The sequence below is a fragment of the Macrosteles quadrilineatus genome, unplaced genomic scaffold, assembly GCF_028750875.1.
Source record: "Macrosteles quadrilineatus isolate MER2022 unplaced genomic scaffold, UCM_ALF_1.0 Scaffold_3__2_contigs__length_128488019, whole genome shotgun sequence".
Taxonomy (NCBI): domain Eukaryota; kingdom Metazoa; phylum Arthropoda; class Insecta; order Hemiptera; family Cicadellidae; genus Macrosteles; species Macrosteles quadrilineatus.
The window spans coordinates 3,629,707-3,655,375 of record NW_026542596.1 but is presented as its reverse complement, the minus strand read 5'-3'; the positions used below and the strand labels follow the sequence as shown (position 1 = coordinate 3,655,375).

The window sequence follows — 25,669 nt, the reverse complement described above, 5'->3', positions numbered from 1 at the left end:
ACATGTTATGAAGAAAAGATGTAGAAAAAATAGGAAAATATTTTAACTGTTACATAAGCTTAAGCGTTAAACAGTGGTTGTGATTTTAATATCTGTGGTGGTCGTAATATTCGTGGTGTCTGAGTGAGGTTGCTGTAGCCAGTTATCACCTTAGCAACCACCGCATGTGGGGACATTAACATCCGTAAAGTCTTAGTTTACAGTCTCACTTTGCATAACTTAATGATAGGCAACATTCATTACAATACCGGTGAAAGATACCGTTATTAAATTGCCAACAACTGTTGTTATGTTCAATTTATACAAGAATTCAGCAGCATTCACTTGGCGAGTTGGCATTAAAATGTCAGAAATTTGGCATTAAATTTTCAAGAAGAACAAAGAGGATGAGGCGAAGGATTTTCATCCTGCTGCCATAAAGGAAAAGTGAATCTACCACCATACCGAGAAAGCTATTATATCCAGAGCCTACTTAATGGAGCAAATTGTTTGAGCAGAAACTAAAAAGAGAACGTTAGATCGTACAACTCCGTGCTCGCAATGGTCAGCACTCGAGCTAAAATTGAAGAACATAACGGTGGAGGGCCTTTCATGTATAAGGTGCACGTCACAATTTATCACTCAATTGGCAACTTTCAACCGTCAGAAGGGGAGCATCTCCCAAATTTATATCTACGACGTCGAAACCGCTACTCAAGAAAGAATGCTAAACAAAGCTAATGGCTCTTGCAGCACTGAACTCATGCACATTTTGAATCAACATTTGGTTGATATTAATCCATACATGCAAGTTTTCAGCATGATGAGCTCCGTCCTGCAAAATACTCCTACTGAACAGCAAAAAGAACTTAGAATGCATATAGTTAACGATCGAGCTCAAGACCAACGCCGATACAACAACGCAACTTCTAACGACGCGACGTTGCTATTTTAATATCCTAATTTATAATTCGTGCGAATTCGCACGGGTTCACCTAGTACGGTTTATCTTACGTATTATTGCAAGTAGTATTCTCTTTGTACTTAATGTGGCGGTCTCCTTTAACCTTGCACTTGCCCATCCCCATAGACTACAGATCTGTGCGTGAAATGTATCCAGCAAAGCAAGGAGTGAGCCGGTACAGTACGAAGGTGAACTGTACTGATCAATTTTAGTGGTAGTGACCAGGATCCGAACCCGCGACATCGCTGCCTTGGGCCCGAAGTCCGCGACGCTACCAACTCGGCCACCGACTCACCAATAACTCTATACTATCTATTTACTTTATACTATATATTTAAAAAGACAAAAACAAAACGAGGGACAGCTGGCGACAAATTTGTAACGCACTGAATCCAGCCTTTCCAGCGTCTCATGTATGTGTCTTGTCCTTGTATTTGCACTATAATTTTCGATAGTAGCTCGTCGAATGAGGGGACAGACATTTGAAAATAATTAAAGAACTTATTTTCTTCATATCTCAACTGTAAAAATAGAGTGTGAAAAGCTCCATGTAGCTGTCTGTTCTCCAGAATACGTAGGATGCACCCAAACAGTTCGGTGGTTTTTGATCATGAACAGCTAGGCCTAATATGATTAAAAGGCTGCTATTCTCAGTGTTAAACTGGCGACCCTCGAGCACTAGAATCACTCAGCTTAGCTGTATGACAACCATATCAACGAATAATCGGTTTACAGTAAAACTATGTAGGGTGTTTCAGAACTCCCTACCAATATTTTAGGGCATTGTTCCTGGGTAGGAATCACGTACTCCCGTAACCGACATTTTGTTATTTTCACTTATTAGTTTTTCCTTCATAATGGTTTGACGTAGGAAATTGAAACTTTGCAAAAACATTTATAATATTAGACAAAGCTACAAAGAAATTAAGAAAAATTTTCAAATTCACAAAAAAAAATAAAATTTTGTTTCTTTAGTAACTTAAAAACCGTGGATATCACAAAGATTTTACAAGAATAACTTTTTTAGGCAATTTAATTACAAATCGATTGACACCTCATTCGTTAAGACTAGACCAATATTAACTGAAATATGTGATACATGACCGCTGGAGGTTAGTTGCAGTTCATCTAAAGTCTGCCCCAACAATGCAACAGTCTCTATCCTCTTTGAAAGCTATTTTTAATAGATTCTAGATTATTTCAAACATAAATTAAATATTACATCACCATCAAAGTATATTTTTTATCGATTATCTGTCATTAGGATGGCTTAAATATTTCACTCGTTTTTACTGTTTTTAGAATTCACACAAATAACCGAAACTTTTCATATCAGCTGTGTTAAAAATCAACGTACTTGTTTACAAACAAACCAGCTGATTTTATTGTTGCCTGAAAATGTTATTATTATTTCAATGTGGTTAGTTTACACTCACTTTTATTAGCTATTTAGATTTACTGTTTATTTAAAAAGCAACCGTGTTATTAATTAATTATTTAGGAAAAAAAATTGTCGATTGACATCTCATTGGCAATAATAAAACCAGCTGGTTTGTTTGTAAACAAGTACGTTGATTTTTAACACAGCTGATATGAAAAGTTTCGGTTATTTGTGTGAATTCTAAAAACAGTAAAAACGAGTGAAATATTTAAGCCATCCTAATGACAGATAATCGATAAAAAATATACTTTGATGGTGATGTAATATTTCATTTATGTTTGAAATAATCTAGAATCTATTAAAAATAGCTTTCAAAGAGGATAGAGACTGTTGCATTGTTGGGGCAGACTTTAGATGAACTGCAACTAACCTCCAGCGGTCATGTATCACATATCTCAGTTAATATTGGTCTAGTCTTAACGAATGAGGTGTCAATCGATTTGTAATTAAATTGCCAAAAAAAGTTATTCTTGTAAAATCTTTGTGAAATCCACGGTTTTGAACCATTATGAAGGGAAAAATTATAACTGGAAATAACAAAATGGAAGCTATGTAAGTAACTAATGACTTCCGTACAATTTAAATATGATATTTAGATATGATTCCTACCCAGGAACAATGCCCTAAAATATTGGTAGGGAGTTCTGAAACACCCTGTATATACAATCAACTCACTATGAACTACCATTAAACTACAATCTAATCTGTTGTTAAATAGCCAATCTAACAACGGAACAGTCTGCTGAAGAATTTCAATGAACTGCCTATGACCATAAGATTTATAGTTAAGGCAATGACCAATCAGTCATCTGCAAAGATATAAACAGCTGACTAGTAAAGAACAGTCAGCTGTAAAGCTAAAATTAGCTGACCACGAACAAACAGTCAGCTGTGGACATCTGCCCAGCTGGCTCATCGCCATATACACTCTGGTACTCGCCCATCGTAGCGTACTCATGATTAGATGTGTAAACATTGTCAAAAACGTCAAAACACACCATTAATGTAACGTATACTCATAGTTTTATAAAACTTTCTTAAATATTCTCTTTGTTGTTTTCTGAGTGTAATGCAAAAATAGTGTAGCCTATCTAATTGTAATAATTTGTATGAATTTTGAAACTATACAATGCTACACATTGATGGGAATATCAAAAAATCTATATATTTTTCCTTACAAAAGGCAAACTAGATATCAATTATTAGTTTACTGTCACTTTAATTGTTACAAATTAAGTATAGGAACTTGTAAGTTATAAATATAAAAACAATCTTAGTAAAAATGTTGACAATATCCAATAGTCATTAGTTGAATAGAAATGAATTGTTACCCCCCTTATTACGGTGTGAGTAAGCAGTTTATTTAAAAAAAGTATTTTAGTGAACAAAAATGTTACTATTTGTTGACATGTTTGACGATCTAAAAAGCTGTTGTGTAATACATTATCTTTTACTGGAAATTGTGTAAGTGCAAACCTCAATGGACCAATCTTTGAAATTCGAGATAAACTTAAAAATTAGTCTAAACTATTCTATAATCATATTTAGTCGATTACACTTCAAATATTTTATTAAGTATGATTTAAACAACCACGTAATTAGGATTTTGAGTAACATCATTGTAGCGTCAAGACTATATAGCCTATCAAATTTCACGTTTATTTAGAATTGGATTTCGGCGTAAACTTACTCTGGATGAGAAAATGTCTCCTGCAAACATATAACAAATAAAAAATGCGAAGACTATACATTGTTTTCCATAATTAGTTTTTTCCGTTTTCTGTGGTATTAAATACATGTATTCATGTGATATGCATGTTTGGTAACTAGGTAGTCGTCACACGGGTTTGTTACACTGAAACTCTTTACACAACATCTTTACGATTCGTCTAATTATGCTTTCATTGGTTCATTATGCATCAAGGTTTTATTTAATAACTAAGTTCATTTTCATAAATCGAGTTTAATATCCAGACTAGTCAAAAGCAATAACGGTAGTTCGATGGCTCTCAAAGCTGTCACCTCGATAATTGCATGTCTCGATGAAATTGCGCCTCTCTATGAACCCTTTGAGCCAACCTCGTTATACTAAAAGGTTCAAGCGAAGCAACTTCTCGCTTGATTAAAACTCATTTTATTACTGGTTTGATCGAATCTGAAAGACTAGAGACTTCCTGAAACGGACTTATCTAGTTTTATATTAACTACTACAAGGTGACAGAAGAGAATTCCAACTCATCCGTCACACACTTATTCTTCAAGTTTTCTCCTTTTTGTAACCTAATGGTGTTTGTACATCTAATCTTATTAGATTTCACAAGTATAATCGCTTTCAACTGTCACAATCATACGTACCATAAAGTCGGTTGGTCAAAATCCGCGGCGTGCCCAAAACTCTACTTTTCCCAATTACACTTCTATAACTTATTGAAACTTATTTATGGGTAATAAAAAAAAAAATACACTATTTAGAAAATATTTTTGAACACATGCTATATAAATTTGGAGAGAACAGGCAAAATAGTAGAATAATTACTGCAACATTTAAGCTGTTGGAGAAGTTTTGTTGGTTAGGTTAGGTTAGATGAAACTGTTCTAACCTAACCCAACCAAACTTCTTCAACAGCTTAAAATTAGTTTTTTGAGTAATTGAACTAAAATTAATCGTTATCTCATTGTTGCGACAAAGTCAACAGTTCATTTCTACGTTCCGCTGCTGGCGAAGCTACAGCGAACGTCATCTCTCCCAAACAGATAAGACCGTAAAATGTGCGGTCGTTAATACCTGGAAATTATTCCATTCTACTAAACAAAGTACCTTTAATGTTCATTTTATTAACAAGTTTTGGAGTTGTGGGCACGAAACGGATTTTGACGAGTCGGTTGATTTCTTGATAAGCTTCGTCGCGGTGGCTCAGAGCCAGGTCAGGTTGGGCGTTCGTCACTTCTGTACCATTGTTTGACGGAGATCATCCGTTTGGTCGTATTTAAAACAGAAATAGTCCTAGTTCCATCGGTGACCGAGTGACTAGCTTTTCACATGCTAATGGTTACATCGTTGTTTATAATCATGATTGAAACACGTTAATTTAAAGTTACGATTACGTAAAGTTAAATAAACCTAACTAAGCTAACCTAAAATAAACTAACCTAAATAACCTAAAATAAACTAACCTAACTTACCTAAAATAAACTATTCATTTGTTTTTCTTTTAACGAATCTGGGTCTTAGTAAATAGATTTTTCGTTTTTAATTAATTACATACGCTGCTGGTTTTGACTCCCTAGGGAGTAGCCTAAAACACCTCCCGCCGGATCAGCAGTTTCACCGAACCGGAGAAGTGTGGCCTCCCTCATGCCTTCCTGTGTAACTCAACTTGCTCCAGCGCCGAAGGATCCGGTGTCCGGCGGTTTCGCCGGAGGTTGAGGGTCAGAACACACTTGTTCCGGCGAAAACTATTTTGCCGGAGCCGACGACAATAAACAGAGTGCAATGAACTCTGAATCAGTTTTATCTTAGACTAAGTACAGTTTTGGTACAGTTTAGTCTTAGAAATGGTGCTGTCAAGACCTCAAAAGTTGGCCGTGCTGTGTTTGATTCACCACAGAAGGAAGAGAAAACACCACCGAACTGTTAGGGTGCATCCTACGTATTCTGGAGAACAGACAGCTACATGGAGCTTTTTACACTCTATTTTTACAGTTGAGAAATGAAGAAAATAAGTTCTTTAATTATTTTCAAATGTCTGTCCCCTCATTCGACGAGCTACTTATAGTGAAGCCCATGGGGTGTAGCCCAAGGGATATATAATAACAGGAATAGACCTTTATGTTAAACAGGTATATAAGCTACCTTCATCTAAAATTTTATTTCAATCGGTTCAGTGGTTCTTGCGTTATTAGGTAACAGACAGACACACACACAAACACACACCATCTCATTTTTATATAATATTAGTATAGATTCATTACCAAAACTACGCTCAAGGTCAAACAGATGTACTAAACTTATTGCTAACTTACGAAACTAAAGCTTAACAAGTATACTCTACAGCACCAAAGGATTATTATTCATCTATTTAAACTAATACTATCGTTAGGTATTTAAAAAAATGCAAAATAGCGGATATCTGGTTAACGAAGCGATTTTGGAAAAAAATTTATTCTTGACTTTCTCTTTATTTTGACCCAAGGAATCACTAGGTAAAATATGTCCCCACCTTATTTGAACACCCTGTAGAAGGGACAAAGTTGTTTGTTAAAAGTACAAAGTTCGTTTGTTTGAAATGTCAAGAGTGTCCTGTTGAGAAGAAAAAAACATAAAGTGGAGTTTTTATAACATCATCAAGTTTTTGGAGATCTATCAGATCTAGAACAACACTTAGAACAACAACACATTCAACAATTAATTGCTTCAATAAACGTTTCACAAAATTCTTCATCACACTCAGGCATTCTAAATACAATTAAATTCAACTATCAACACCATTCACTTGTGATCTCAAAGCAGACTGGCTGCAAGTTCTTTCCTTGACACTTGCTGCCAGTACTTACCCAGTGTATAGGAAAACATATGACAAGTGACGTAATGGACAGTACTTGCAGCCAGCAACTTGCCGTCTCTACTGTCCTCGTCTATACGTTGCTTATAACATTTAAAGAAACGGCAAATGTATCAAAGCTTTCAACGGAATGGCTAATAGTAGTAGCAGTTATGAAACATTGTGGGAAGAAAGTAAATAAACCTTTGGATGAAGTCCATGTGGCCACGGTCTAGTTAGCAGGCTGGTATTACAGGTTAAAATAACTTGGCAACCTATCCAATGTTTGTACACTAAACATTTAGGGAACAAGGTGCATGGTTCATGTATTGATAAACCTTCATACATACCAGAAAATATTGGTTATACTTGCGCGTAAATTTGTATACCATTTAAAAAATTCAAAGGTTAATCATATATAACTGTTATTTGACTCATATAATGTATCTCCAGGGTCTACTTGTAGCTGTCCATGCGATCGTGAAATTGCTCTATATGTAGGAAAATGTTTCTGTATCATTAACAATATTAAACTGAACAAAATTGATTGCTCAATTCCGGGATTTCGGCAGCATAATCTTTCAATAATATGCTTATTTTCGTTTTAATAAAGAACTAAGTTTCCATAGAGACAATGATTTTCTTTATTAAAAACTATCAAACAGTCAACAGTAAAAAAAAATTAACAAGCCTCCTTGTTTGAGAGTAAACTAGTACGCCATGGGTCTCATTCGTCCGGTGTGGGTGAGAGGGTGTAGGGATCGCTGTAAGCTGGATATTTGGACAAGTATCCAAGAGGCCACCTCCGCCGTCTCTATAGGTGCCGGGGTGTTAGTTCCATGAGTACTTGGTCCTTCCCACAGATTCCCTCCTCCTGCACCTCCCGACATCCGTGTGTTTGGGGCTTGTGGAGGATGGGGTTTCACGGGGGGAAAGGGTGAAAATCATACACAGGCAGTACCGGAAAAATGGAAAAGCCCAACAAGTAAAGATTGGACCCTCGAGAGTGTTCAAGTCAGCCTTGGATCATCTGCCGCAAAGCCAATAGGATTTGGAATAGTGCAAGAGAACATCACAAGCTCTCGAAATGATGGGATAAAATTCTAATTATGACTGAGGGTAACTGAAAGCGGTGGTGGAATTGTACCCTCCTGGAATTGTACGCCCTGGAATTGTACGCCCCGCAGGTTAGGGACATCAGGATGACGTCTCATTTTCTCGATCAAATTGGCGTGTACGGGGTGGAATTGTACCACCCTCATAAAACTTTGATATTGTTATGCAGGAGTGGTTCGATTAAATCCACTGGCATCTAAAAACTGTACGGACCGGAATTGTACCCCCTGGAATTGTACCCCCCCAGTTATAACTCATGTTTATTTGGCCAGTGTATGGTGTGGAATTGTACACCCCGTCAGTCTAGCCCTTCCACTAGGACCGGAATTGTATCCCCCTGGAATTGTACCCCCTGATGACCGCAGAAGAAAATATACGGCTCGGAATTGTACCCCCTGGAATCCAACCCCCCCCCCCCCATTTGACTCAGGAGCTTGTCTATTCTGATTACCAAGTAAAATCAAAACAATATTTATGTTGGAAATTAGAGGTGAATCACCCGAAAGTGAACTGACCCAAGTTACCCGACACCTAATGAATTGCTTGTTGTGATAGGATATTCTAAGACACTGAAAATTAAGGGCATTCCGAGTAACGTAAATCAATTGTTTTGGCAATAGTACGGTGTATTTTTATCAAATTAATATGTTCATGAAAAATTACCTAGAAATGGGTATAGGAATTTATAGAGTATGGTTCCATCGCTCTAAAGACGGTGACACACGATCAATCTTTTCCCCGATCAAAACCCCGAACAAAGTAGGGAGAAGGAAGGATGGAGCTCGAAGGGAGTATGTTCGATAGTGTGTCAGGGGTCCGTACACCGATCCAGACGGCGAACCAGCTATCAGGCCGAGCAGGGAGACGAGCGCTCTGTAGCCGATTTTTGGTGAAAGATCTAAGAAAAGGACGGTCCGTTGGGTCCGATGTACGGAGTGATGTACTGTAGAGTGTCACGGTATATTTTTGCGCCGTTCGCCGTTGCGAGTGCCGCACCGAGCGGCTGCCTGCGCTACCTTAATTAATTATGACAAATAAACTCTTTAATTGGTCAAATAAATAAAATTTGGGTAATATTTTGCCATTATATATTACGGGCATTTATGTTGTAATTTTGAGGTTTGTTTTGGTCAAGGTTGAAAATGTATTTTACAAGTTGAAACCGTTAATTAGTACAATGACTATTTTCTGTACAGGATTAAAAATCCAAAATATGTCACTGTAGAAGGGGTTCGCTACTATTTAATTTCATAATACCAATTAAGATAATTGAAAGACGTTTCAATATGTTACTTACAGTGGGAGGGTTACAATTCCAGCCCGTAAACAAGCCAAGCTAGCTGTCAAAGAGTGGGTTACAATTCGGGGGAGGGGGGGGGGTACAATTCTACCCCGTACACATTTGGCTATCTGATGGGGGTAAAATTCCACTCCGTACGTAAATATTTTGATTTTGGCAGGGGGTACAATTCCAGGGGGTACAATTCCGGGGGGGTACAATTCCGGGCCGTACATCTACAGCTTTTTTTTAAATATCTATTATAAGTATCCGGTTCACTGATCAATTGTCCACATTAAATAGATAAAATTTCGTTCAAATCAAAGTGTACGGGGTGGAATTGTACCCCCTAGGCGTGACGTCAAAATGACGTGAACGATGGCCGGGGGGTACAATTCCAGGGGGGTAGAATTCCGGCGACTCCTAACGGTTTGTAATGTTAAATAGAAATAGAGTACGTAAGTAAGTAAGTAAGTAATGTTATAAGTATAGATACATCATATTGAACCGTTTTCAATAGAAACAGTAAAAATGTCAATGTGATAACGTTGGCTTTCATTACATTTTAAAATCCTTTTTATTTCACATTGTCACAAATCAATTCGAATATTACAGGTACACTTTGTAACAAGTTTTTTTTTCATTTTATAATAATATTTGATATAGAAAATATTTAACATTCTATAATCATGGGTGGGTAAAACTAGAAGTTTTATAGCAGACTAGCAGCTATGCCCGTGCCTTGCAACGGGGTCAGTATGCAAAAGAGACAATGTTGGTTCTTTGAAAATGCCTTAAAAATGGTTTCACTCCTACAATTTAATTTAGAAAAGAAACTGAACTGCATTAATTAGCTTCATAATAGTAGGTTTTTGTTAACTCAACCCCTATAAAAAAGTAATTTCTGGCCATATATGGCCATATCAAAATTCCATATATGGTTTCATAAAGCCATATATGGTTTTTTATGGACATATATGGAAGCAGATATGGCCAGATGTGGTTGTATCCATATATGGTGGTGTCCATATATGGTCATATATGTAGTCTATATATGGAATTATTGGCCATATATGGCCATACATGTTTTCTATATATGAAATGATTGTCCATATATGGCCATACATGTTTTCTATATATGAAATTATTGCCCATATATGGCCATAAATATCCTCCATATATGGAATCATGGTCTTTATATGGCCATATATGACTCCCAGGTATGGAATTAAATTACTCATATACGGAATAATAATTTTCCATTTATGCTCATGTATAAATGAGTTTTTGACAATAACTGGAATTATTATAAGGAATAGTTGCCACATTTGGATTTTGTAACTGGACTCCCAAACACTTCTTATAATATATATAATACTATAAATCTTAAAGTTTGTGAGTTTGTGTATTTTCTTGTTGCTCTCGGAAGCACAAACTACTGATACATACATACATACATACATGATACATGATCTCTCCGTCCGTAGTCCTTTGCCTTAAGGAATTGGACAGGTCAGGGTTAATACAAAGAATAACCAGCTTAATACTAATTTTTGTCACCATCTAGGTAACTGTCTATGTCCTCTAAACTTAACTCTACTAGATATTTTTTTAATTCTGATTTGAATTTTGTTAAGCTCTGAATTTCAAGTAATTTTTTCGGTAGGGCCTGGTACAATTTCATTCCCATGTAATCTGGTTTGTGTTCAAATTTTGTGAGTTTATGTTGGACTGCATGTGTGCCCTTTGTTCGTGTGTTGTAAGTGTGATTTGTAAAAGTTGGTTTAATGTTCTGTGATTTTATATAGCAAACTGATTCATAGATATAAAGTGAAGGGACTGTGAGAAAGCCAAGTTCTTTATAAACATTTTTGCAGCTGGTCCGAGGCGGCATGCCCAAGATTGCTCTTACTGCCATATTCTGCCAGACAAAGATCTGGTCAATATTCTTCTTAACAGCTCCCCATAGAATGATTGAATACAAAATGTGCTGTTCTATTAGGCCAAAATACACAAGTTTAGAGAGAGCCAGGTTTCCGAAGGTTCTTATTCTTCGGAGTACAAAGACCCCTCGAGCCATAGACCCCTCCAGTTTTTTTATTTGTGCATCCCAGCTCAATTTATCGTCCAATCTCACCCCCAAAAAGTCGGCAGTTTTTGAAATTTGAATTTGATCCTCTCCAATTAATAGGTTCGGAGTCCTATTATTTTTTGAATTTTGTCTTTTTGCAGTTTGGATACACATGTATCCTGTTTTTTGTGAATTTAATTTGAGTTTGTTTGAGGAAAAAAAGTCAGCCAAATCATTTGCTCTTTGATTAGATTCTGCCTCCAGGGCCGCGTCGTCAGTTCCCCTTACGAACAACGTTGTATCATCCGCAAAGAGATAGACGCTGTCCTGCGGAACAGTATCTGTGATGTTGTTGATGTAGATCAAGAAAAGGAGAGGTCCAAGGACAGATCCCTGGGGGACGCCATTGGAGATCAATTTTTTTGTTGATGAAATTCTTTCAGTTTTTGAATTTGAGTTTTTTTGAATCTCAGTGACTTGGAATCGGTTGCTCATATAGGATGTGAGCCACTTCAGCGCAAGTCCTGAGATTCCAATTGATGCCAATTTTTCCAATAGAATTGCAGGTTCGACACAATCGAAGGCTTTGGAGAGATCAGCAAAACAACCAACTACCGTCTCTCCAGCCTCCATTGCGTCTATACTGCTGTTGATGAAATCAATGAGTGCCAATTTTGTTGATTTGTTGCGTCTAAAACCATATTGTCTGTCACACAATATGTTATTTTTTTCCAAGAAGTTGCTAAGTTGCTCCGAAACAACTTTCTCAATCAATTTTGAAACGACTGGTAGGAGAGAGATTGGGCGATAATTCCCCGGATCAGTTCTGTCTGACTTTTTAAAAATTGGTTTTATTTTTGCAATTTTGCAATTCTGAGGGAAAATTCCAGATGTCAGTGAAAAATTGACAATGTGGGTAAGAGGAACTGCCACTTCCTCCCTACAATATTTTAGGACATGCATACTGATTCCATCTACACCACTAGAGTGTTTAGATGGTAGCTTTGAGAACAAATCCAGAAGGTAAGCAGATGTAATCAAATGAAATTGTCCAAGTTCAGCAGTGCCATTCCTCCTAAAACCAGATAAGGCATGGGTTTCCTGATCCTTGTTAACAAGCTTCGAAACATTAACAAAATAGTCATTTAGGGTTTCACACACTTCTATAGGATTTTCTATTTTGTTACCGTCAATATTCAGTATAATATTATTACAGTCTGAATTTTCTTTTGGCCTAATGCTGTTTATAATCTTCCAAGAGTCTTTAGATTTATTTTTTGAGCTGGATATGCAATCGTGTGCCCATTTTATTTTACTTTCCTGTATTTTGTTTTTATATTTATCTTTAAGCTTTAGGTATAATTCTTTGTCAGATATCATTCCTGTCAGCCTCCATACAGAGTATTGTTGGAACATTTTTTCCTTAGCAGCTATTATCTCATTGTTCATCCATTTGTTTTTTCCTTTGCGACTAAGATTAAGTTTTGTTTTTTTATTCGGGCAGCTGATATCAAAATAATATTTGAATGTTTCTATAAAGCTATCATATTTGGTATTAATATCAGAACTGAATTCCATATCATACTGAACTGATTGAGTTGAAATGTGGTACAGTGGGTGGCAGATAATATAGGCATTTCTCATTTAAAGTAATTAGTAGTAAAGTAATAAAGTATCCAGATTTGAACCCAGATGACAAAATCCTGTACATACATCTATTGTACAATTTTATTATAACGCAACAAAATCTTAAAACTGACGTATAATTTTAAAATTGTAAGTGTAGTAGGCCTAAATAAAGAGAATATTATATTAATAATTAATTTATTGTACCTTTGCTATCAAACAGCTGCAAATATCTATGTCACGTAGTTAGGCTATATTAATAATAAAATTCTTCAAATGACATAAAATGTCTAAGAAAATCTTGTTTTACGAGACCAAATACAGCTTCTCTTATTCGTAATGGGTTTTGTAAAGACATCTGTTATGAAGCGGTTGTGGTGTAGTGGTCAAAGGGGTAGACTCCCACGCAGGAGTCCCGGGTTCGAATCCCAGTCGGCTACTTGAAAATTTTGTTTTGAAATTTTCAAATTAAAAATTGTTATTATGGTTTTAATGCATAGTTTATAAGATTTAATGTGAAAATATGTTTAATTGTAATTTTTTTATTTATTTATATATTTTTTATTAAAAAATTTCCATATATGGGGGATTCCATATATGATCATATCTGGTTATATTTGGTCCAAAACCAAATATAACCAGATAAAAAAAATTTTATATGGCCATATATAAACTTTTTCATAAGGGAAACAGTAAACATCTGAGCTTATTTAGGCTACATAAAGAAACCAATAATAGATTATGAGGTATAATAAAAAAACATGTTGAATGGTTTGTATTGTAAACTGAAAGCTATAACAATAGTTCTATATTCTATAACCCTGTCTGAAGTGTAATTTTCTAACATAATTTAGTGAAATCATAATCAGGCAAATGAAAATTCGATTAGTCTGCAGGTTTGCTTCGGCAGGGTTTTACATTACTGGTTACACAAAAATATATCTAAAAAATAATTTTCATACAAATCACGATAAAAGCCTAGGTTGATACGGCAATGATTATAGAATCTTAAAATTTCCTGTATTCATAACTAATTTCTTTTACAATGAATAATTCCCGTAAAATATTATTTCAGCATTTCACAAATATAATAACAGACTCAGTATGGATCATAAATATAAATAAATGAAGTAACTGAAGGAATCATATACTAATGAAATGGCAACATATGGTTTGACAGCTCCTTTAAGTAATGTTAAATAATGTTTACATTAGGGCTAGTGACATCATTATTTTATATTTATGATCCATACCCTTTCTGTTCTAATATTCGAGCGGTATTTATATGTTTGAACCAGCTATGCTTGACAGTTCTGCTTGTTTACATTTAAGCATTGTGGGGTTATTCTTTGTTGCCATAGAGGCCAATCAATATTAACTCTCACCTCAGAACTTTGAAAGCCCACGGGGTAGATTCCTTGGTCAATATCAAAGTGGGAATAGTTATATATGTTTCTTTAGAGCTATAGCTTCATTTTTTCCAATTTAAACCCAGTCGGTTCAGTAGTTTTTGAGTTTATCTCATACAAACACACAGACAGGCAGACAGACACCACCTCTTTTTTATAATGGTATCGATTAAGGCTTTCATATTTGAAAAATCATATCCTGTTGCAAAGCATGAGGAAAATCTCTTAGTAAAGTGTAAAATACCCAGGATTAATACAAACCATTTCTCAGCTGGGAGTGGAGTGTGTGTTCATGGAGTGTTGCAGCTGTTTGCTGTGCTCAACAAGTCTTGCCAACATTAAGACTATTTACAAGAGGTTATACCCGAGAGAGGCTGTCTCATTGTATTTGTTAGTTTGCGTAAGAGATATTCGGTTTTATCTTCAATCTTGGTGTTTACGTGGTGCTTTAAAACTTTAGCGGAGACACTTCTGTTAACCACAGAAGAATATTCTGGTAAAGAAAAGGTGGATTTAATATCCTACAAAAATACAAACTAATGTATGACACTATGTAATGTTTTACCTACCACAATAGTCAAGCCACCACACAAACTTTAGTTATCAATATAAATAGTCAAATATTTTGTACACGTTTTTATTTTTTGTAGAGTTATAATAATCAGTTTAACGGTATAGAATGTTTGCGTTTTCACCTAGCCATTTCGTAAATTATGTATGACTGGATGGTTAGAAATAGTTTATTCCCTACCCATAATCAATATGCCTTGTCTCATGGGTTGTATATCAGCAGATTCCAATGTTCTTAAGTGCGTATTGTTATTTTTTTCACAGAAAGTGTTTACAATCATTTCAATTTTGTATCACAAAAGATGGTTGTAAAGTATAACTAGGTGTGCAATGCAGTTGTCTGCTTGCAATATTGAGCGGAGCGAGCATATTAATCCAATACTTTCCTCAAGTCAATGCTACATCTGTTACTCGTAAATGAGATACATACTTGCGGTATCCAATGCCAATGTTATATTTGGTTAAGATAAATGGACTGCCTATTTATAGTTTCCAAAGTCAATTATAAGTTTAATTCACATAAATGAATTGTCTACATACAGGAACAAAAGTTAAGACATATAAATGATAACATAACCTCTTTCAGAAGTTATGAGAAGTGATTTTTAAAACACTGTCGTAGGTAAAGTAGTGTACGCAACTCACGTAAATAGAGTTAAGGACACGAGTAGAAAATGTAAGGTACAAGCCTTCTATAATAGTGTACAGTTGCTTATCAAGAAATACTTGTGATGTATGATTGTTGCAGGTCATCCCGGGATTGACGGCCCATCGCCTCGGTCGCCTCCTCCGCCGTTCTTCGAGCAGACATCCTCCAGTGTGATAGTGCAACCAGGACAGACCGTCCAGATACCCTGTAGAGTCAGACACCTGGGCGACAAAATTGTGAGTTACATTGTATGTTTAATGAAGTATCACTGTATATATTTGTGTGATGGTACAACCAGGACAGAACGTCCAGATACCCTGTAGAGTCAGACACCTGGGCGACAAAATTGTGAGTTACATTGTATGTTTAATGCAGTATCACTGTATATATTTGTGTGATGGTACAACCAGGACAGACCGTCCAGATACCCTGTAGAGTCAGACACCTGGGCGACAAAATTGTGAGTTACATTGTATGTTTAATGAAGTATCACTGTATATATTTGTGTGATGGTACAACCAGGACAGACCGTCCAGATACCCTGTAGAGTCAGACACCTGGGCGACAAAATTGTGAGTTACATTGTATGTTTAATGAAGTATCACTGTATATATTTGTGTGATGGTACAACCAGGACAGACCGTCCAGATACCCTGTAGAGTCAGACACCTGGGCGACAAGATTGTGAGTTACATTGTATGTTTAATGAAGTATCACTGTATATATTTGTGTGATGGTACAACCAGGACAGACCGTCCAGATACCCTGTAGATTCAGACACCTGGGCGACAAAATTGTGAGTTACATTGTATGTTTAATATAGTGTGACTATATATATATCTGTGTGATGGTACAACCAGGACAGACCGTCCAGATACCCTGTAGAGTCAGACACCTGGGCGACAAAATTGTGAGTTACATTGTATGTTTAATATAGTGTGACTATATATATCTGTGTGATGGTACAACCAGGACAGACCGTCCAGATACCCTGTAGAGTCAGACACCTGGTCGACAAGATTGTGAGTTACATTGTATGTTTAATGAAGTATCACTGTATATATTTGTGTGATGGTACAACCAGGACAGACCGTCCAGATACCCCGTAGAGTCAGACACCTGGGCGACAAAATTGTGAGTTACATTGTATGTTTAATGAAGTATCACTGTATATATTTGTGTGATGGTACAACCAGGACAGACCGTCCAGATACCCTGTAGAGTCAGACACCTGGGCGACAAAATTGTGAGTTACATTGTATGTTTAATGAAGTATCACTGTATATATTTGTGTGATGGTACAACCAGGACAGACCGTCCAGATACCCTGTAGATTCAGACACCTGGGCGACAAAATTGTGAGTTACATTGTATGTTTAATATAGTGTGACTATATATATATCTGTGTGATGGTACAACCAGGACAGACCGTCCAGATACCCTGTAGAGTCAGACACCTGGGCGACAAAATTGTGAGTTACATTGTATGTTTAATATAGTGTGACTATATATATCTGTGTGATGGTACAACCAGGACAGACCGTCCAGATACCCTGTAGAGTCAGACACCTGGTCGACAAGATTGTGAGTTACATTGTATGTTTAATGAGGTATCACTGTATATATTTGTGTGATGGTACAACCAGGACAGACCGTCCAGATACCCCGTAGAGTCAGACACCTGGGCGACAAAATTGTGAGTTACATTGTATGTTTAATGAAGTATCACTGTATATATTTGTGTGATGGTACAACCAGGACAGACCGTCCAGATACCCCGTAGAGTCAGACACCTGGGCGACAAAATTGTGAGTTACATTGTATGTTTAATGAAGTATCACTGTATATATTTGTGTGATGGTACAACCAGGACAGACCGTCCAGATACCCTGTAGAGTCAGACACCTGGGCGACAAAATTGTGAGTTACATTGTATGTTTAATGAAGTATCACTGTATATATTTGTGTGATGGTACAACCAGGACAGACCGTCCAGATACCCTGTAGAGTCAGACACCTGGGCGACAAAATTGTGAGTTACATTGTATGTTTAATGAAGTATCACTGTATATATTTGTGTGATGGTACAACCAGGACAGACCGTCCAGATACCCTGTAGAGTCAGACACCTGGGCGACAAAATTGTGAGTTACATTGTATGTTTAATGAAGTATCACTGTATATATTTGTGTGATGGTACAACCAGGACAGACCGTCCAGATACCCTGTAGAGTCAGACACCTGGGCGACAAAATTGTGAGTTACATTGTATGTTTAATATAGTGTGACTCTATATATTTGTGTGATGGTACAACCAGGACAGACCTTCCAGATACCCTGTAGAGTCAGACACCTGGGCGACAAAATTGTGAATTACATTGTATGTTTAATATAGTGTGACTCTATATATTTGTGTGATGGTACAACCAGGACAGACCTTCCAGATACCCTGTAGAGTTAGACACCTGGTCGACAAGATTGTGAGTTACATTGTATGTTTAATATAGTGTGACTCTATATATTTGTGTGATGGTACAACCAGGACAGACCGTCCAGATACCCTGTAGAGTCAGACACCTGGACGACAAGATTGTGAGTTACATTGTATGTTTAATATAGTGTGACTCTATATATTTGTGTGATGGTACAACCAGGACAGACCTTCCAGATACCCTGTAGAGTTAGACACCTGGTCGACAAGATTGTGAGTTACATTGTATGTTTAATATAGTGTGACTCTATATATTTGTGTGATGGTACAACCAGACATTTGTACAACATTGACAAGATTGCGAGTTACATTGTATGTTTAATATAGTGTGACTCTTGTACTTTATATAATAATAAAAAACCTTTTGAGATTGAGGAGCAAATCTTTAATTTTTTAATCGATCCCATCCTTTCACAACGGATTCAGAAACGCAATATACACAATAGGCTAACAGCACACCAATGTCCATCCAGTGCATACATATACATCATTATCCCGTATTTATTAACTGGCTCGTAGTATACAAGCAATACAACTGTCTAAATTTTAAACAACTGTTAAATCAATTCAAATTTTTTTTTTCATTTGTAAACCCAACTAATCAAGTATAGATATTTCATAAATATATTAAAAATCAAAAACATATTTAACAAAGTACCCTTTTAGTAATTATTTTTCATGACGACATGTTTCGGAAACTAAGTCCATTATCAAGTCATATTTACCATAACCTCATTCTTTAAACTAACAAAATTAAAAATATAATCATATGTAAAAATAATAAAATATAAAATATTTTAACTAAATCTTAATAAATTTTGGTATTAATTTTGTCATTATACTATATGAATGTTTTTCTTTCTTTCCTTAATTTTTCAATTTTATCGTAGATATGTTGGTTTAATTTTGGAATCATTGTGTTAAGTATGTTGTTGGGGTCCTTTTTGTTGTGTATATAAATATTTAGCTCTTTTTTACATTAAGTTTCTCACGTTCTTTTTCATATTCTAAAATTGTTAGATTTTCTTTCATGTTAACTGTGGTCTGAGTTCATTATATGGTCGGCGAAGTTCGACTTCATTGATGTTTGATTTTTTTATTTCAATGCTTGTATATGTTCTTTGAATCTTGTTTTAAAACTTCGAGATGTTTGACCTATATAATATGAATATAAACAAATATATGAACATAAATATATATATATAATATACGAACATAAATATAATATGAAGCTTATTAACCAAGCCTGGGGAAAAAGGCTACAATAGATATCGAATCGGGAAAGTGGTAGAAATCGCCCAATAATACGAAGGCCAATTTCACAACATAACCACTATCGTATAGACGATTTGCAATATTCCTTAACACACTGTGAATTACTCGGAATTAATTATTATCTCATAACTATGAAAAAAATCATTTGAGTACACTTAACACCCATCAACCACCTCATTGCTCCGCCATTTCTGACCGGTTCTTCTAAAGATCGTCTAACCAAGTAGTGCTGAGTAAACCACGCAGGCGGGCAGTTGTGTAGTGTAATGGAGCAACTTTGACCTAATTAATGTTCTGTTGGAGAGCTTTGAGAACAGTTCAACTTGTATTGGAGTCATCTGACCCACTCAATTATTGAAACCAACCTGTCGCGATAACCTGCTCTTTAATTTGGCAAATACAGTAATTCTTAATATAAACTTTGAAAAAAAATGCTATGTACAATTCGAATTGATGATTAGGTCATTTGTCTTTTATGGATTCATGTATGGATACATGTATTTATGTTCAAAGTGAATGCACGATTCATTTCACGAGTTTCTTTAAAGCATTCCTTATCTTATATTTATTTTTAGTCATCCATTTTCGTATGTAGAATTTTAAGTAGGTTTTCATAGGAATACTGATGAAACAAAAGTTTTTTTTAAAGAGTTAGCTTGTCTCTTACATCACTAAGTTTTTATTGAATATGTATTGTTAATAGTTGAATTGTGTCTTACTTAGAATTAATTGTACAACGATAAAAACGTTGTTCGCCAAACTATAAACGGCCAATTGTGTGACTTGGTATGGTTCACATTATTGAAATTATTAATTATAAAATTAAATTTTAATTTTGATTAGATTTTGCTTTTAATATTAAAATTATAAAGATAACTTAAAGTGTTATCAAAATTTAGACCCCCCACGAAATTCCACCTCTTTGCAGTGAAAATTAGTTCAAAGGTCTATTTTTTACGTTTTTGAGCACCCTATAAATAAGGATAAAAATAATATAAAACTTTTTCCACTAAAATACTCAGGGCTCAAAGACCTTTAAATGAGGTATAACACGACCCCTTTACATTTGAAAATTTTCCAAAATCCACCCCACCCCCCAAAATCTGCCCTTTGGGCTGTTTTTTTTTTTTTTTAAATAATTTATATGAATTCCTTGGGGTCAAAATAGGGGGTTCCAGTTGCAATTCGGTTTCTCTTTGCTTTCATATTGAAGCTGTAGAAGCCGGCCGGGGTGGTCTGGGACCCTGTATAGTGGTTAGAAGATCCTGAGTTAGGGATATTTTTGCTTAACTTTTTACAACTAAATCTACAGCTCTACAGGATTTATTTTGTCAATTAATGGTTGTTTAAACCCCTAATTCGTGTAGATTAGCAAACAATTATAAAAATTTGATTTTATAATTATTTGATTTGATTATTTTATTTGTTTAATATTATTTGTTGTGAAAGAGTAAAACAAAAACAGGAACACATAAAAGACGGCTTTATTTAAGTTTATATTTCCATGTATCTGTTTGTAGCAAACATTAGGCTGCCTTTTTTGAGTATTTTCAAGAAATGCGTTGTATTAATTTGTGGGAAATTTATTTTCTTTCTGGATAGCACTTGCCACGTAAGTCAATTTCCTTACAATTTAAAAGTTATTTGAAAAAGGCTAAGCAACCTCCGAATTTAAATGTGTTAAAATACTGAATTGCAAGTATTTTTGTTAATCCTTTAAGAATTAAAATCTACAGTTCTATTTGACAAATTTTACTAAATGCAATGTCAACCTTGTTTGCATGTGACGATGCATTCCATACTGGTGCAGCGTGCTCCGCAGCCGACACACTGAGCTCTAAAGCTCAGTTCTGAGCTATGTTCTGAGGACATTAGGGTTAGCACCCCAGCATATGCTGGTGAGCTTCCTGATGATATTATTCATCTCTGATATTTTACCCCTAGTCGCAATACAATGCGCCTTAAATAAATGTAAGTGTGCGGTCCAGTATGACACCAAGATATTTGTCTGTAGGACAATGCTGAAGACGGTCTCCCCGCCACTTCACATTCAACTCACGGCCTGCTTCTCTATTGTTTAGTTGTTTAGGTGAAAGGCACAAACTTGGGTATAAGCAGGGTTCGGCTTGAGGTGATTTGCGTCATAGTACTGGGAAAGCTCATTAACTCATATATGAAATATGCACATTGATACCAAAATGTTGCCATCTAATGAGATGTATTATGTCTAATTAAAACCACAACAGTTTTAAGAAGAGATTATTATTCAAAATATGTTTTATCATATTTAGAATGTTTACTAGTAAAGAAGTGTTACTGTTATTCACTGGCTCAGTGATACAAGTAAATTACCAAAGTTCGCAGCCATTTTGGACAAGGAGAGACACTGAATGAGAACATTGTTATGATTTATAGCGTCGAGCAGACAATAAAACTGAATAACCTTTGTGGAATGTTGGCTGCCCTCTTAAACGTATTATTCTTTTCCAACCACGCAGAGCGGGAGGTGATTTATTCAGTTTCATTTATACATTAGAAATACCCCGGCCGCAGGAAACCTGCCGACTGGGTGAATTTCCATTTGTCTGAATTGATTTTCAATTAAATCTTTTTGAATAACATCGGAGTTGAGAAGTACCTAGGTTTACTGCTACAAGGAAACTAATAAAGTGTGTTTTTTGGTAAAATATCAATAACTTAGTATAAAATAAATAAACTTGCCAATTTTTATCAAAATATATCTATGAACAAGCAAACTACAACACTTTACATTATTCTCAATAAAAATAACATGAAAATTATAAATTTACAATTTTTTTTTATTTTCTCCGTTACCAATATTTGTACAAAAAACACTTTGATATGCTAAATTATTTGTTTTTAAGCTCTTTCAAGAGGTCTAGAGATAAATTGGATTTTTTTTGTGTTTTGAGGGTAAAAACTTAGAAAACCCAATTTTAACCCATAAAACCCCCGTTAACCCCCGTTCCCGTGGTCCGATCATGCTGTTCACGAAATGATTCAAGTTTATCCCACCCTATCAATACCAAACTTCATCGAAATCGGACAAAATTTACTCGTTCACGGGTACACACTCACACACAGACATATATATATATATATATATATATATATATATATATATATATTAATAATTGGAAACATTATAACAACATTAAATACCCTTTTAAATTCATTTTAATTAAGCAACGACATGTTTCGACACTTAGGTCATAGTCATGTTTTTATACAAATACAATAACAAATTAATGAAAGGAATAAATATAGTCATATGTTAAGCTAACTTAAAATTTAGAGGATCTTGATCTATTCTTTGTTTAATTTTGCGTATATTATATAATATTTCTGTTTTATTGCAATTGTAGGATTTTTTCGAATATCGGATTTGTTTTGTTGATGTTCATGGTATTCAGTAAATTTTGAGGAAATCTGTTGTAATTTGTGTATGTATGAAAATCTTCCTTGACATTTAATTTTGTTTTATTTCTTTCATATTCTAGAATGTCTAAATTTGCATTTATATTTTTGTATTCATGTCGAGTTTCGATAAGGTGCTCTGCAAAATTTGATTTCATTGTCGTTTTGTTACCTGATTTTAACGCTTGTATATGTTCTGTAAATGAAAGGCTCAGTAGATTTTGAGTTTATCTCATACAAACACACACACACTCACACACAGACAGAAAGACACCACTTCTTCTTTATAATAGTATAGAGTAGATCGATGTAAAAATCACAAATGTTAGAAATTTTGCTGCCTTTGTATGTGAGCCCCTGAGATCCATATTGGTACAAGTCACAGTAAGCTAATTTTGAGAATTCAGAAGTGTTTAGTAGATATCTTACCACAAATCATAAAATTGATTTTAAGTTTGTTAGTATTCATAACTGTATTATTTAATAGTGTATACAACTTTTTATCTCAGATTAGAGGCATTTTTTGAATGGGGTTGTTTTTTCGGGGTTGAAATGTTTTTAATATCTTACCGTAAATCATCAAATTAATTTAAAGTTTGTTAGTATTCATAACTATATTCATTAATAGTGTATACATCTTTTTATTACAGATTAGAGGATTATGGGGTTGTTCTGTAGGGGTTGAAATTACTTATACCATTCTGCCTTGACAACATTTTCATGAAACTTCTAGATAAATTAGTAAGTTATTTTTATAGCTGATACACAATTTGACTTTTATTGACATAAAACATAATTAATTTACATCAACTGTAGGCTTCAGACAAAACTTCAGAAAAACAACAACCTGAACTTTGTTTTGCTATACTTTGTCACAGTCTATGAAGTGGCAGAGTGGTACAAAATCACTGACTGAAGTAACGTTGTTTGCAGCAATAGTGGTACAAGTCTGACTTGAACAACTATGGTTGCTAAGGATAGGTACCAGCTGTTTTGGGAGCAAAACAAATAAAAACATAATTCCCTCTAAAATCCTTGTATTGGTGATTGCAATTGACTTATATACCACTTTGCCCACAAATAGAACCATTAAAGTGTGATCCATTAGTACCAAAAATCAATTAAAAAAAATACTTATGCCACTATGGATCTCATGGGCTCATGTGTGAAAAACTGTGAAATATTTTGTTAAAGGTACATAATTAAAACTTTTGATCTACTCCAACTAATTTAAAAAATCTGTTGTTCCCTAAAAATTAGACATCAATTATCAATCATTGATTTGAGTACGCCACCGATGTGGGGCTCATATTTTAACCCAAATATGAGTAAAGGATGAGTGTAGAATCAAGACCCACAGGAAAAAAACTCTAGAAAAAGTGCTTTAATGGAGTCTTGGTAGAATGGAGTGGGATTATCTTAGTCATCAACTAAGATCACAATATGTTATTGCCTGTGTTAGCCGGGATAATTTTTTTGAAGCCTAATGATCAAGAACTAATGAATCTAGTTTCGAACCATCGCTACAGGCGTTTTTGGTAAAACTATGAGTAGTCGTATAAAAACGGAGCAAAGCCTTTAAGAGCATAAAATTACTGAAAAAAGAGTTGCTGGCTCAGTCAGAAGCGTGACAAAATATGTGGAACCAAAACTGATGTCTATGTTCCGTTTCCCAGTGCCACCACTAAACTTTTTCCCCTTTTTATGTGTTTCACATACAGAACTTTGAGGCCCATATGGTCACCAATCTAGCCTATTTTATTCAAGAAAACAAATAAATCCCTTTGTAATCTATCTATATATATAACTAGCTGTAACCCGCGGGCTTTGCCCCGTTTAACTTCTTAATTTTCAAGATGATCTCGTTCGCATGGCTCAATCACGTCCTGGTTGAAGTTCGTTCGCTACGCTCACTCACCTTTAGGTTGGAGCTCGTTCGCTACGCTCACTCACCTTTAGGTTGGAGCTCGTTCGCTGCGCTCACTTGCCTTCAGGTTAGCTCGTTCGCTACGCTCACTTGCCTTCAGGTTAGCTCGTTCGCTACGCTCACTCACCTTTTTGGTTGCAAATTAGCTGTTTTCATAAATGTAAAAGAAATAATAGTGCTGCACCCTGTTGGTAATCCTTGTAACTTTAATGCTATTGAACATCATAGAACAGAACCAACTTGTTTAATTGAAACAGCTGTTAAGATTCATTAATTCCATTTCTCATAAGGTTAACATGGGAAACTCCAGAGCCACTGGGGCGGAGCCTATTGGACGGATCACGAAATTGATGGTGTATAAACCTATTCCATGACATTCTACACGTATGTACCAAGTTTCGTGGCAATCGGTTCAGCGGTGTCCGAGTTTATCACCCCCAAACAAACAAACAAACAAATATATATACAAACATCCTCTTTTATAGATATAGATTCTGTAAGACCAAATTTTTACCAAAAAATTTGTGGACGTCTGGTAAGTCGCAGAAAGGTGGGAGGGGTCTTAAATTAAAGGTCTTGACCCCAGGGACTCGGGAAAAATAGCAGAATTCCCATAAAGTTACCAGAAAACGAGATATAATGTAAAATATCCACCATAAGAAATGCATGGGGACTGAAAAACGTCTGCATTCTATCAGCTGTTACTTATTTATTTGCAATGTTTACATTTATTCTGAAAGTCAATTTTGGTAAATAATGTTTCAAAATTAATTGTGTTTAATGTTTTTGTTTTTCCGTTTTTATAATGAGTGAAGTAACTAAACAGGGTAGGGGAAGACCTGCAAGACGTGGATGCAAGACATGGAAGAGTGTCCAGGAATTCAACAGACTTA

At 35.3% G+C, this 25,669-nt stretch overlaps 1 protein-coding gene across 1 annotated transcript in view; it reads left to right on the top strand.

Moving 5' to 3' along the window:
• LOC128991000 (zwei Ig domain protein zig-8-like) overlaps positions 1 to 25,669 on the top strand; it is a 62,511-nt gene that overhangs the window by 22,274 nt on the left and 14,568 nt on the right. Inside the window, exon 2 of the mRNA XM_054413701.1 lies at positions 15,745 to 15,881. Coding sequence (XP_054269676.1) covers positions 15,745 to 15,881 — 137 coding nt within the window. The remainder of the gene's footprint in view (positions 1 to 15,744; positions 15,882 to 25,669) is intronic.